This window comes from Leucopleurus acutus (assembly GCF_964270905.1).
Source record: "Leucopleurus acutus genome assembly, chromosome: 11".
Taxonomy (NCBI): Eukaryota; Metazoa; Chordata; class Mammalia; order Artiodactyla; family Delphinidae; genus Leucopleurus; species Leucopleurus acutus.
In genome coordinates this window covers 10,178,693-10,192,936 of record NC_139152.1, presented here as the reverse complement: position 1 = coordinate 10,192,936, position 14,244 = coordinate 10,178,693, and the positions used below count along the sequence as shown (strand labels likewise).

Sequence of the window (14,244 nt, the reverse complement as noted above, 5' to 3'; positions counted from 1 at the left end):
GTGTAGAGTCCATCGTTTTCAGGCAGGGTGCCAGGAGGAAGCTTTAAATGCAGAAGGGTAAGTGAGGGAGCCCTGGGGCAGGAGTGTGTCGGGGCTGGATAACTGGCGTGGAGGCAGGAAAGAGGAGGGGAGGAGGGGGGAGGGGGTGGAGTGGGGCGGAGAGCTCAGGTGGGTCAGGGAGGCGGAAGCTGGTAGAACAGGTGACCATGAACGGGAGGCTTCCGGTGAGCCAGTTCCAAGAGCGCAGTGCCCCTCCTCAGCAGAAACCTGGGGAAGGCTTCTCCCAGATCTGGACTCTGCCTGGGCCGGTCTGTGTCTGCAGCAGAGGCCTTGTATCGGGTCTCTGAAGGATGGCTACTCTTCCAGCCTTTGTCTGTAGACCCTTGAGATGCGTGTAAACAGCCTGAGCCTCTGATGAGAGCGGGTTCTTCCTGCAGTGCTGTGAGTTGCTGAGAGACAGTTGTTGGACTTTTCCAGTGCTGACAAATGTTGTCTCCATGCCTAGCTCTGCCTAGACAGTGATCCAAGCAACCTCTATCCCATCATCGCCACCACTAGTCAGGTTGCGTCCTCTGTGCTGGGGTAAGAAAATATGGCCAAGGCAGGAATAGGTGACTGAGACGTGCATTAAGCTCGTGTAGCCCTCTTGGCTTTGGTGAGGATGGTTTCGGGGTTTGTTTTTGTTTCTTTATGGCATACGTTTTACCAAATACCAGACCTCAGAACTTCTGTCAGGGTTAACCCGCAGCGTGTGAGGCAGAGAAGCGTTAATCAACGTAGGATTAAAATGGTCCGAGTCCAAGGTGCTCAAGCTTCCGGACATCATGGCCGCCTTTTTTCCCTTTTGACTTGTTGAGTTTTTCTCTTATTAATAGTCTGTGTGTAAGGCTCTGCTGAAAGCCTGTTTGGTGTATCCTGTTGCCTATTTCTTCAGTTTTACTGGAGGAAAAAAAAATTTAAGACTGCCTTGTAGTTTAATAGCTAAACTACAAGCCAGTCTTAAACTTCTCACCTGATTATATGCTTTCCATAAATTCTCTGAGAATCTGAACTTGAGCTGAAGCCCAACCAGACGAGGCTCGGTCACTGTCCTCAGCTTTGGGGTCCTTTCCCCTTTCCTGAGAATTCCTTTGAAAAAGGAAGGTTTTAAAATGGAACTGGGGGGTGGGATGGGGGGCAGCCTGTGGGCCCGGACGTGGGCACCGGGACAGCTGTGCTGGCGACAGCCCCAGAGGGAGAATCGTGTGCGAGAAAGGGCCTCACCTTTTTCCTGGTGGGATAGACCCAGTGCAGTGTGACCCGCCGAGAAGCCAGGATCGTATCTGGGAAGTCGAAAAGAATAACGCCTCATCTGAGAAGAGGAGGGAGACGCTTACCAGTCATTTAAAAACGACCTCGATCTTTAAAACATTTGCTGATTGGACACTAGCTTTAAAGGCTGCAAGTCAAGTAAAGGCTGCAGTCAAAACAGAACACTTTTCCTCTCCGCTGACTACTCTAATGGCAAACACTGGTTCTTAGCCAGTTGAGCTTTATTTCATTCTTTTAATTAAATTGATCATCAAAATAGTCTTAGACTTAACAGTTCTCCCACATAACTAATTCAGTGGTATTCTTTAGTCCATTGATACTCTTGCGAAGTTGGATGTAGAGTGAGTTTGAACAAATAACACTCTCCTAATTTCCATTATAAAGTCATAGATGCATTTCCATAGGTAACCGAATGGAATCTCAAACGTAAGTTACACAGAAAAACTTCAAATATTGTATGTTAGGGTGAAAGGTTCTTACACAGTTTATGTCAGTATTAAAATGTTATAAAATAGGAAACGTAAATTGTTTGCTGAAATGTAAAATATACCACAATTGGCCCTTCTTTAGGGGATCTGCCCACGTTGTTCCCTGATGTGTGTATTTTGTTATACTAATATATTGCCTCTGCCTCTCTCCATCTTTTCATAAATAAAGTCTTTTAAATCCTTTATTTCTGAAACTAGGATACTTTGTAAATATTTGTTTAGTGGACCTGGTTAAGGTTACTAGTCTTCGGTATAATAAATACTGACCTTTTTTTAAATTAAATTAAATTAAATTTAATTTTTTATTTTTTTAACATCTTTATTGGAGTATAATTGCTTTACAATGGTGTGTTAGTTTCTGCTTTATAACAAAGTGAATCAGTTATACATATGTCCCCATATCTCTTCCCTTATTTTTTTTTTTCTAAATAGAAAACACTCTTGTATGTATATAGAAGGGTTATGTCACTGTCTTCTGAAGGCTGGCTGCCTCCTAGATTTTCTCGATGGTGGACTAGGACGTCCCATCACCCTTCTCTTGAGAAGACTGTCTCTGCTGCCCCAGCCCCATCTCCTGGGTAGCATCGTGGTCCAGGGCTCCCTCAGCACGATCCCCAGGCAGCCCAGAGGGCAGCCCAGGTGGGAGACCTTGCACAGCGCTCTGAGGTCTGCAGGGACGGGGTGGCAGCAGAGTGACGCGGCTGAAGGCCTTGACCTTCAGCGGCCCCATGGCCTCCATACAGGGAGCTTGTGGTGCCGCCCTCTCTTTGGGTGGGAACAGCCCAGGTTGCAGCAGGTTGTCCTTTAAGAGATAAATTTCGTGCTTCCTTGAACATGAGTGTCACATTTTACATTTCCCTTGAGTCAGAGTAGTTCCAGAGGATACTCTCCCATTAGGATGCCATAAAGCAGCTTGCTGACCCTTCAAGCACATTGTCGTGAATTACTCCTCAGCCTTTTGGTCCTCAGGTAAACAGCCGATTGGGTGTAATGCTAGAGGAAAGGGGGAGCTCTCTTTTTTTTTTTTAACATCTTTATTGGAGTATGATTGCTTTACAATGGTGTGTTAGTTTCTGCTTTATAACAAAGTGAATCAGCTATACATATACATGTATCCGATATCTCTTCCCTCTTGTGTCTCCCTCCCTCCCACCTTCCCTATCCCACCCCCTAGGTGGTCAGAAAGCACCGAGCTGATCTCCCTGTGCTATGCGGCTGCTTCCCGCTAGCTATCTATTTTACATTTGATAGTGTATATATGTCAGTGCCACTCTCTCACTTCGTCACAGCTTACCCTTCTCCCTCCCCATGTCCTCAAGTCCATTGTCTAGTAGGTCCGTGTCTTTATTCCTGTCCTGCCCCTAGGTTCTTCAGAACCTTCTTTTTTTTTTTTTTAGATTCCATATATACGTGTTAGCATACGGTATTTGTTTTGCTCTTTCTGACTTACTTCACTCTGTATGACAGACTCTAGGTCCATCCACCTCACTACAGGTAACTTAGTTTCGTTTCTCTTTATGGCTGAGTAATAATCCATGGTATATATGTGCCACATCTTCTTTATCCATTCATCTGTCGATGGACACTTAGGTTGCTTCCATGTCCTGGCTATTGTAAATAGAGCTGCAGTGAACATTGTGGTACATGACTCTTTTTGAATTATGGTTGGGAGTTGTCTTTTAAGGTTAAGTATTTCTACATGTTTTATTTAGATTTCCAAAAGTGCATGTATGGGAGACCCATGGATATATAGGTTGTATTACATTCTAATTAAATTTGGAAAAAAATCAAATTGAAGTATTTTAAGTGAAAGAAAAAGCAGGATGTGTAACAGTACTGTGTATCCAGTTGAACAGAGAAGGAAAAGGAAAAGAATATATAGTGTTTTATTCTATTTTCATTTTAAAAAATCTTTGGAAGAAATCAGAAGAAACTGTTAACAGTGTTAACCAGTTAGAGGGCCAGGGAGGACCTGGGCAGGCGGAGGACAAGGGCGGGAGAAGGATTTTCAATGTGCTCATTTTTTTCACTTAAATGTATTTGTTGGACTTTGAATATAATGGCAATTTTAACAGCTTTATTGAAATATAGTGGACAAACATTGGATGGATAAAGTATACGTATTCATAGTGTGTATACAGTTTTCTATTTTTTATTTTTTTTGAGCCATGTGACTATACTCTGTATTAAAAATAGAAAGAAATTAATTAAAACTTTTAAAATTGTCTAAGAAAATAGGTAAATAGCAAAGCTGGCCTGCCCTGGGCTTTGCTATATGCACTTGGGCCCCCGTGTTCCATCTAAAAATTTGTATGCCTTCTGACTTCTTGAAGAGATTTTGGGGTAAGATGAGCTTGTTGGGGTGCCAACTATCAAATATTCTCCTGTCATCTCTTAAATCCTACTTGATGCAAGAGATTCCGAGAACAAAACTATCACAGATGCGTCCCTGATCTCAGCGTGTTGACCTTCTTCGGAAAGAACAGTGAATGGAGAGAAATTTCTAAATTAGAGCTGTAGCCTGGGATGTGGTCTTCCCCAGAATTCTGTAGCTGCAAGTGAACGAGGTTTAAGGCTGTTGTTACCTCACCTTCCACAGCCCCTTGGCAGCCTCGGCCTCCTCTCTAGTCACCTGGGACCTCAGAACATCAGATGTTGCGCATGAAGGTGCTGTCAGAGGGCTCCAGCTGGCCGCAGGACAATGTGAAAGGCGTAACTTTATCCCCAGTTCACCTTCACTGTTTTGTTTCAGCTACATCCTCATGTCAGGGTCACTTTGACCAGACCTCTTCTTGGTCAGGGAAAGGGTCTTTTTCTATCCGGAACGACCGACTCTGGTTCTCTGGGGAGGAATGACCGTTTTCTTCCCGGTGAACCTGTTGGCCGCAGCCTGCCTTGGGTTTCAGTGATCTGGGCTTCTGAGAGTTGGCTGGAGGGAAGCAAAGATGAGAACTTTCTCACCCAGCTTTTGCATGTTTGCCGTCTTCTCCCTCCCTTTGTCCCTCGATCTGCTAACCCAGATAACTGCTTTGTCCTGCTCGGTTTGCACCACTGAGAGGAGCCAATGGGGCCCAGAGACTCAGGCCATTGTTGGCATCCACTTGCTCCCGTTCTCGGGTTTCCACTTTCTGCGGTGCCCGGGCTCCCGCGTGGACAAGTCACGTCACTCTGTCTCAGCGCAGCTTCATTGTGGGGACAGGTTCTTAGGAAAACAGGGTAACCCGGGAGTGGGAGCCCCGGTGAGGGAGTCAGGCCATCCGAGCCCAGGACCTTGCGTGGCTGTGAACCGTGTCACCGGGCAGTCAGGACTTGAGTCAGAAATACCCTGGGTAGGTGCTGTGCGAATGTGCATTGGTTGATTGAGTAGGACAAATTCTCTGCTCTGGTTTCTCCAGTCGAAGGTAGAGATGACTTTTGTGCTTCATTGCCATTAAGCTGTACTAAAAATAATACATCCGTATAATGAAGATACGAAATGGACAAATAATGTGTTATGTGGAGCTGATTTGTGAGATGTGAGGCTAGACGCGATGGCTTCTCAGGTGCCTTCTAACGCCGTGGATGTCTGGCTCCGTGAGAAGCGGCACAGCCTGGCTGAAGCCGGACTGTAGCAGGATGGAATTGCCCCGTCTTTATCTGCTGAGGGATGCCTTTCAGATTCCAGATGCAAGGCAGCTCTGTTCACCATTGGCATCTTTACAGCATTTTTCCTCCTTTCTCTGTGTGATGACTAGTTGCTTTCTGACTTACTCTCTTTAGATAACTGACATAATTTCATCCTCAAAACAAACTTTGTGAGGAGACGAGGCCAATACTATATGTTAGAGATGAGGAAAGCGTGGTCAGAGAGGTTAATATGGTTTGTCCGAAGTTACGTAACAAGTACAGGGCGAGGCCACTCCTCTCTCTATCCTGTCTACTCCTACTTCTCCATGCTTCAGCTTCTAATTTCTAAGTCTGAAATTAGGAAACAGGACCCCATGATGTTTGAGGGGGTCTATCATCCTAATCCAAAATCAGTTAATCACATATGAATTATTCAGTATCTTAAATCATTTTTGGAACAAGGAGGATTTTACTAACTTGTAACAGTGTAAATTGAATATCTCATGTTCAAAACACTGTGGAAGGAAGAAATACAGTACAAAACGTCTGCCATCAGGTAGTTTAACCTCCAGAAGTTGAATGCCGACAGTGGACATCTAGTTTTATGTAGTAGGGCATTTCCTATAAGCAGAGATGGACCGGGGAGATCGGAACGTGAGAATATTGAAGGTCCGGGTGCGGGCTTAAGCTCTGGGCACAAAACTCCAACTAGCGTTAACTAGGAAATGGTCTATCTTAGGAGTCTGGCAAGAATAAGTAAGCATCAGGTCCCGTATTAAGGGCTCTCGTATGCCTGGGTTGCTGACCTAGAGTCCAAGGTCAAGGTGTGAGATTTTCTGAGGCTGGGAATCAGTGAGTCTCTTAAAAATGAGGTACAAGAAAAAGCGAACTGGAAGCGGAGGACCGGCCAGGATCTTAGCTGTGAGTCGGCCTGGGGCGGAGTGGATGCCTCACAGGCCCCCAGCAGCTAGTTCAGCACTTGGTGTGGCAAGTACATCAGTCATTGCCCCTCCTCTTCCTTAAAAGGCAGCCGAAATTTACAGAACCTCCCATTTTCCTGCCTCTTCTTCCTGAGGGTAGTTTCAAGGAATGCTCACAGCACACACACTCCATTTATCATAGTAATTCTCAAGCCATCAGGAAAGGTTTTTATGTCCTGACAACGTCAGATTGCTAACCCGATCTTAGGTGGTTGTTTTTTGTGCTATTTTCAAGAAATAAGCAAATAAAATCTGGAATAAAAATGCTTGGACTGGCTTTTTACAGCTCTTTTCATTTCATACTGTAAGTCAAGTAGTTCTGGGCCCCCAGGTGATTATATATAATTCATGACTCTGTCTTGTTTTGTCATCTTTGAGTTTTTATATTTTGCGGTGAAAGCGAATCATCATTAGTACGTTTCCTGAAGCCATACCTACTTGTCCTTTTTGTTTGTTTGTTCAAATGAAACAGTGCATCAAGTATGGAATTAGATTAATGGGGTAAATATTATGAATCATACACTCCCTCTAATCCGATGCTCTTTCTTTTTTTGACCCCCGTGTTTTGTTTTCCGTCTGTCATTCTCTCTCCATGTAGGCTTTTCAGCCCCATGTAAAGCTGTTGGCGCGAGGGAACAGAGGTAAAGAATGATGTAATGCACTGGCTGCCCCAAAGCATCTTTTGTTGGAGTGGTTATTCCAGTCATCTCTTTATGAATCAAGTGTGAGGGGCTGCTTTGTGGCAGGAGGCCTCTGCGAGAGCACATCAACGGGAAAGAGAAAGAGACATTCACTTGGAGGGCTCTTGCTGAAAATGGGTTTAACTCTCCTCTTGCCAGTCGCCACCAGCCTGACCTCATACATTTCAGTACAATGGAGTGGCTGAGCCTTTGAGCACACCACCATTACATCATCGTGGCAAATTAAAGGAGGAGGTGGGAAAAGAGGACTTATTGTTGTCATGGCCCATGAGATGATTGGAACTCAAATTGTTACTGAGAGGTTGGTGGCTCTGCTGGAAAGTGGAACGGAAAAAGTGCTGCTAATTGATAGCCGGCCATTTGTGGAATACAATACGTCCCACATTTTGGAAGCCATTAATATCAACTGCTCCAAGCTTATGAAGCGAAGGTTGCAACAGGACAAAGTGTTAATTACAGAGCTCATCCAGCACTCAGCCAAACATAAGGTACATGCTTGCTTGTTTTTTCCTTTTTAGAATAAATGGACCTGCTGAATGGGGAATCATTTTAAATGAAGCCTCATTTTTAAGGGGAGAAAGTAATTTGAGGAAGTTTGGGTTGCTTTTTCTAAACTTTGATACCTTATGCTACCTCAGAATAATTCACTAATTGTAGACACTGTCACACCTCAGGATGTTTCTAAGCTACACAGAAAGCCTAACTTGTTTTTATTTGATCCAGTGCTCTGTTTCCCTATTAATGCTAAAAATTGTTTTATTAATTTAACACAAATAAAAAGTTATGTCTCATACAGTATATTCTAATACTCAATTGTTAGCAATTATATAATAGTATATAATATCGTTTGTATATTATTAATAACAAATACATGGTTTTATGTTGTTTACAAATGTACTGAAAGGAAATCATTCTTTTCAAGTGCCTTGACGAGAAAGTAGAAACGAATTATATTACAAGTGTTTTTTGTTTGTGGGAAGTTAAGGTAATGGTCAGAATTTAAGGATCTTCAAGGAGAGTTTTTCTTAGGATACCAGACTGTCAGCTTTGTGGTAGGTAAGGCTGTTTGTTTTGTTCAGGAATAAAAATGAGTTCGTGCTTTAATCTTACAAAAAGCTGATTTGTTACCGAGTAGAAACCATTTTAAATGTTTCTTTAGTTCGGGGGATCGGGATCCTTACGTTTATTTTGCGTATTATTTTGTTGTACGTGTTTTTACCCTGTTATCGTGTTAAGGATTTAAAACTAAGGAGTTTTGAGCACATTTACACAGAAATAGCATCAAGTTTGCCTTGCAAATGTTGATTTTTGCAAACATTTAAACCGTGCGTATGCTTGGCTTATCCAGTACATTGGACCACATCTCATTTTTATTCAGATTATTAAGGAAAACAGGAAGCAGTTACTTGCTTCAGCAGCAGAGGTGTATGGGATTATTTTCCTCGCTTTCCCCCCTGACAGCCTCACGTTTGCATTTTAGGTCGACGTTGATTGCAGTCAGAAGGTTGTAGTTTACGATCAAAGCTCCCAAGATGTGGCCTCTCTGGCCTCAGACTGTTTTCTCACTGTACTCCTGGGTAAACTGGAGAAGAGCTTCAGCTCTGTTCACCTGCTAGCAGGTAAGGCTTGTGGTACAACTGTGAGCACTCGCAACCTCCTTGAGCCTGTGAGTAAGCAGGGTTCCACAACGAGCTCGAAGTACGCTAGGTGGACGCAACTTTGAGGTCACTGTGTAAAATGACTTATTTATAGCTTCTGATTGACGTAACTATTCTAGTTAACCTGAATGCTGTTGTTCTTCCCCATTGGTCAGTGTATTTCTGATTTAGCTCAAATGCCTCTTCATCGGGTATTTATTAGCCAGAAGTGCCGTGTAGGTCTGTGCGCCCGTGTAGATCTACGAACACCGAATGCTCTGCATTTCAGCTCGCTCTCAGTGCCCACCCCCAAGGAGAGGACCCGCCCAGCACTCAGTGTGAACCCCTGTTAAACATTTTTGGTTGAAGTGGACTCCAGCAATAAGATCACCCATCCTGGACGTTATGTACAATGAGATAGAAAGAGAATGTGTGCAGAATACTTCTTCCAATAATTAGAGGGAAAATTTTAAAACTAACTTACGTATTTTTGTTTTCACAACTGAAAAAAGTCTCAACTTGCAAATGCTAAGCAACCAGCTGACTTTGTAAAGTGCACGGAAAGGACTAACTATTTTATATCTGCCCTAAAGGAGGGTGGTGTGGGAGTTCCATCTCATCAAATTCCAAAGCAGACTGTTCATCCTTTGCTTTCCCTGTTTGGCAGACAGTACCGAAGCCCTTTCACTCACTCTGGCTCCCAGAGCAGGGAATACAGTTTGACAATGCGCAGTAACCTTTACCACAAAGCCACTGTGTCCAGCAGATTCTGCCACAGTGATCGGCAAGATCACTTTTAAAAATCTGATCTAAGAAAAACAAAATATTGACAGATATTGTCACTTTCGCACCTTTCGTCTTTTGTTGCAGGGAGAGTCCGGTGAGCTTGATGTTACTGGCAACTGATGGTTAGACTGTGGACATTTCAGTTGGAAGAGAATAGGCTGAATCAGTTGTTGGTTTGTTACCACGTTTAAACTCCCTGAAGGTTTCAATGAGACTTCTGTGTCTTCATTTCTCCCTCGTCAGCTTTTGCTCCCGGTTTCAAAGAGTAAAGCATCGTTACCTGTCACTTTCAGGTCGTCTGTTGGCACACGTTTCATCTATGCTGCAATTCTGTCCTAAAGTGAAGCCAGCTTGGTCTCAGAACGGAGCTCTCAGAACTCTGTAATGGAGAATTATAGCATTAGGTTCTGTGTCTCTTGGGAGGCATGGTCTTTCACTGGGAGTGTAAGTGTGTTAAACCTGACAACTGTTACTAGAGTTCCACTCACCTCGGTTGCCGAGTTTAGGAACGCAGTCATGCTTCTTGGAGCCACTGTGAGGGACTTTACCTTGTAGCCCTATCGACGGAACCAGGGTTTTTCTTAAAGAGGGTGCACCCAGAGGGAAGGTGATTATCCCTCTTTGCTCTTGTTTGAGACGCTTTTCTCTACAGGGGCTCTGACCCGACGGCTTGGCCAGGCGGACGCTCCCGGAGGAATGAGCTCATGTCGAGTTTTAGTTACTCAAGTCGTCTCTCCTCTTTCCCGAGGAGCTCTCCCTTGTTATGTGGAAGGTTCCTTCCAGCCATGTGCGGCTTTGGGAGGGGTGCTCACTGGGCAGTAAGGAAGGAAAAGGACTCATTCTGACCCTCGAGATCAGCCCTAGGGATACGTGGGATGGTGCTGGTCAGAACCCCTGGCATCCCCACTTTGTACCGGAAGTGGGTCCTAGGCCTAAAGGAAAGCCCGTCGAGGCAGCTCCGAGAACCACATACGTGTATTCACAGCTCCGTCTCGTCATCCACACCCCAGAATCCTGTATTTCTTTCAGCTTAGAAGGTGGCTTCAGGGACTGAATGCCCTTGTTTGGGAGTTTCTGAGCAGCGAGATTTCTTAGGACCTCAGAGAGGGTTCCGGACGATTAAAAGCCTCTCGGCCATCCCAAAGCTCCTGACCAGTTGGAAATTCCCTTGGTCAGTGAGCCTGTTCCTCAGAGTGGACAGAAAAGAGAGTTAGTGGAAGAGAGAGAGTGCTGGGGAAGGCGTGACCATCAGTTCTCGGCAGTGTTTTTTTTGTTTTGTTTTGTGCTTTCGTTTTTTTGTTTTTTGCCAAGTTCCAGCAGCTGCTCTAGAGGACGTCCCAGGGATGTGGGGTAGAAGGACATATCAACACGTGTTTCTTAAATAGTTTGCTTCGGGGAAAATAACTGACTTTGGGAAAGCATGCTAGCGTCCCACAGGTGCTACGGGAAATGACAGGGTTGCTGGAGACAAGTTTCACTACAAGCTGCCCCTGATGCTTTCAGCAGTTACAGATGCTTGTCGGCCCTGGGGGGCGGGGGGGGGGGGGATGTGATAATAGAAAGACAAAGTGGTTTCTTGGAGTGATTTCTCCATTACTTTAGAGCTTTCAGTTACTTTGAGATTGACAGGAAGAAAGTATTAGATACGTCAGATGGTTTTTTTATGGTCATTATATCAGTATATGGAGTAAAGAATTGTGGCCCGAATTCCATTCACCTTCTCAGGGCTACCTTACCTAGGGAGCAGTGACTCTGGAGAAGGGGAAGGAGAGGACCTCCCCGAGGAACTGATAGAGGAAGCATCTTAATAAGCCCTTTTCCTCAAGCAAGAGGAGACCCGGACTGACCTGTGGGACCTAGTGACATGGACACTAACAACGAAGACTCCGTTTCGGGAGACGGTTGGACTCGGGGAAGCTGCACCGGAGCTCAGTGGGCTCAATTCTTCCCTGTGGAGCAGCAGGGTCTGCGCTGGGACAGGCTAGCCTGGTAACCTTCAGCTTCTGCCGGGGAAGGGCGTCCTGTTCAGCCACTTCGACAGCTGACAACTGATTATCAGTGAGACCGGGGTCCCAAGCCTTCCAGTCCTGAAACTTAGAACCTGGGTCTGCAGTGGACTCGGCCTGTACTGGCCACATCTGCGGGCCCTACTCAGCCAGCGATCTTGACCCCTGACTGATCAACTTTCCCTCTTTTTAAGCCCAGCCAGTATTCTAAACCAAGTGATTAATATTTGATAGCCATGTGCCACATGCGAGTCTTCGATCAGTATCTTAAAATCTTAGTTAAACTTACGTTGTCATGTATCTTCTTCATTTGTTAGCTTAACCCCCCTCCTGGATTCTCTGTTTTCAAGCCGAGGACTGTGTCTTGTTCATCCCTGTGTTCCCCACAAGGCCTAGCACTTCTTCGGTTTTCAATGGATATCTGAAATATAAACGAGCTTACGTGTAGGTTTATACCATTTGTGTTTCATATGACTTATTTTATTCATTTAGTTTAATTTGTAAGTGATTAAACAGCGATGAAACTAATCTGAAAGTGTAGCGAAAACGAGGATATTTTGACATAAATGATTTGCAAGTTGTCTTCGTTCAGGTAGAGCAAAAATATAGCTGCTATGGGAAAAGTCTCTAATACGAAAATGTTTCCATCTATTTAAGCAGATTTCAACATGATTTTAAGATCTAATAAATACGCTAGTACAGGGAATCCCCCGGCGGCCCAGTGGTTAGGACTCTGAGTTCTCACCGCTGAGGGCCTGGGTTCAATCCCTGGTCGGGGAACTAAGATCCCACAAGCCACGTGGTGTGGCCAAAAAACAAAACAAAACTCTAGTACAATTAAACAGGGCTTAAACCCTGAGCTGTGAGGAGGAGCTGCGAGCTCGAGAAAACCTAGTGCCGCTCATAGGTGGATACAAGCCCTTGAATCCGTATGAATTGAGAACAGGTGAAATCATTTTTTTTGTACTTTAAAAGTAAATTGAGGGACCTCCCTGATGGCGCAGTAGATAGGAATCCACCTGCCAGTGCAGAGGACACGGGTTAAAGCCCTGGTCCGGGAAGATCCCACACGCCGTGGAGCAACTAAGCCCGTGCGCCACAACTACTGAGCCCGGGTGCCACAACTACTGAAGCTTGCGCGCCTAGAGCCCACGCTTTGCAATAAGAGAAGCCACCGCAATGAGAAGCCCGCGCACCACAGTGAAGAGTAGCCCCTGCTCGCTGCAACTAGGGGATGCCCAAGACCCAACGCAGCCAAAAACAAATAGATTTATTTTTTAAAAAAATTAAATTGCTTATCCTGCTTAGCCATTAATAAGTCTCCCAGTAGTCTCCCAATAACCAAGCCAGATTAGACCATAGCATTGTTTCACCCCCAGGGGATTAAAGGGTTTTACTATGAGTTGTAGCCTCATCTTAGCCAAAAAGAATGAACTTGGATCCCTTTGGAAAGTTGTCCCTCATCGTTGATGGATATAAACAGTTGCCAACCTTGACTTATTGATCAACTTTTTTGGTCTTGTTAACCTTCAGAAAACTAGTTCTCTCTCAAAAATAATCTTGTTTCTTGGCCTTTGTTCGTTATATTACTTTATTTTACTTGCCTTTGTCTATTATCAATGTATTTCTAAGGGTGCCAGATTGAAAACAAATATATTAGAAAAAAAGAAAAACCACCGAATCTAGACTTTTTTTGCGTGTGCTGACACAGAGAAAACAGAATAAGTGGGTTCATTAAGTAGAAACAAAGATTGCTGTTCTATTATTTTCTTCTCTTTCCCCGCTGTTGTAACTCTGAGTAAAAGCAAAAGGGACCCACGAAAGTCTGCTAATTCTGCAGCACTCATTTCTACCCTGTGTTGAGGCACAGGATTGCCCTGCAGCACAAAACCCTAACTGAACTGCAGACCTCAGCCCTTTCATTCACAGACGAGGAAAATAACAGAGCCCTTGCGTGACTCTCCCCAGCTCTCACTCTTCTCACTGTGCGCCCAGGCCCCCGTCTGCAGTAATTCCTGAGTCGTCTGGAATTCCCCTCAGGAGGCTAGACTGAGAATCAGGGGTGCCCACTTCAGATCAGGCCTGTGCTTTTGTGGTAGCTCTCTCTCAGCCTCTTTTTTTTAACATCTTTATTGGGGTATAATTGCTTTACAATGGTGTGTTAGTTTCTGCTTTATCTCTCAGCCTCTTTGTGGACTTCAGAGTCATATTCTTACTTCACATTTTATGGGAGAAGCAATGTATGAAAACAGACTGTATATAAAATTTTTAAGCATTAAATTTTTTCAGCTGGGGGGAATCATCAAATAAAAGTCTACTCTGTCCTGAGCTGAAATACCACTCCGGATAATGATGGAAGATACCATTGGGGTTAGTGTCAGGCGCAGTGCTGAGGGCTCTTAGAAACATTTTGTCTCCAAACACAGCTAAGGTCTTAGATTAATGTCTGCTGTGGCTAAAGGCCAAATACGTATTTCTTTGTTTTGAGTTAGAGCTGCTACTGTAGTTAGAGCTAGGAGTGAGTAAAAACGTATTTGACTCTTGACACATTTTCAGTTTAACGGGAATCTAGATTCAGTCAGCAGTTCCGTGTGGTAAATGTGCAGCTTTGCTTTAGTGGAGCCAGTTACCTTCCTAATGCAAGTAGGGCAGAACCCGGTCCTCCCGCTCACAGATGTGCTGTGCGTGCCGTGGTCATCATCCGTTCTCTCATCCAGTGTGGCGTTTCT

General features: G+C 44.5%; 1 protein-coding gene across 7 annotated transcripts in view; it reads left to right on the top strand.

Moving 5' to 3' along the window:
- Positions 1-14,244, top strand: part of DUSP16 (dual specificity phosphatase 16) — an 85,833-nt gene that overhangs the window by 30,577 nt on the left and 41,012 nt on the right. For all 7 annotated transcript variants that reach the window (XM_082850875.1, XM_082850873.1, XM_082850870.1 and 4 more), the window contains 2 exons: positions 6,984-7,574; positions 8,567-8,705. In XM_082850875.1, coding sequence (XP_082707001.1) covers positions 7,347-7,574; positions 8,567-8,705 — 367 coding nt within the window. In that variant the 5' untranslated portion in view covers positions 6,984-7,346. The remainder of the gene's footprint in view (positions 1-6,983; positions 7,575-8,566; positions 8,706-14,244) is intronic.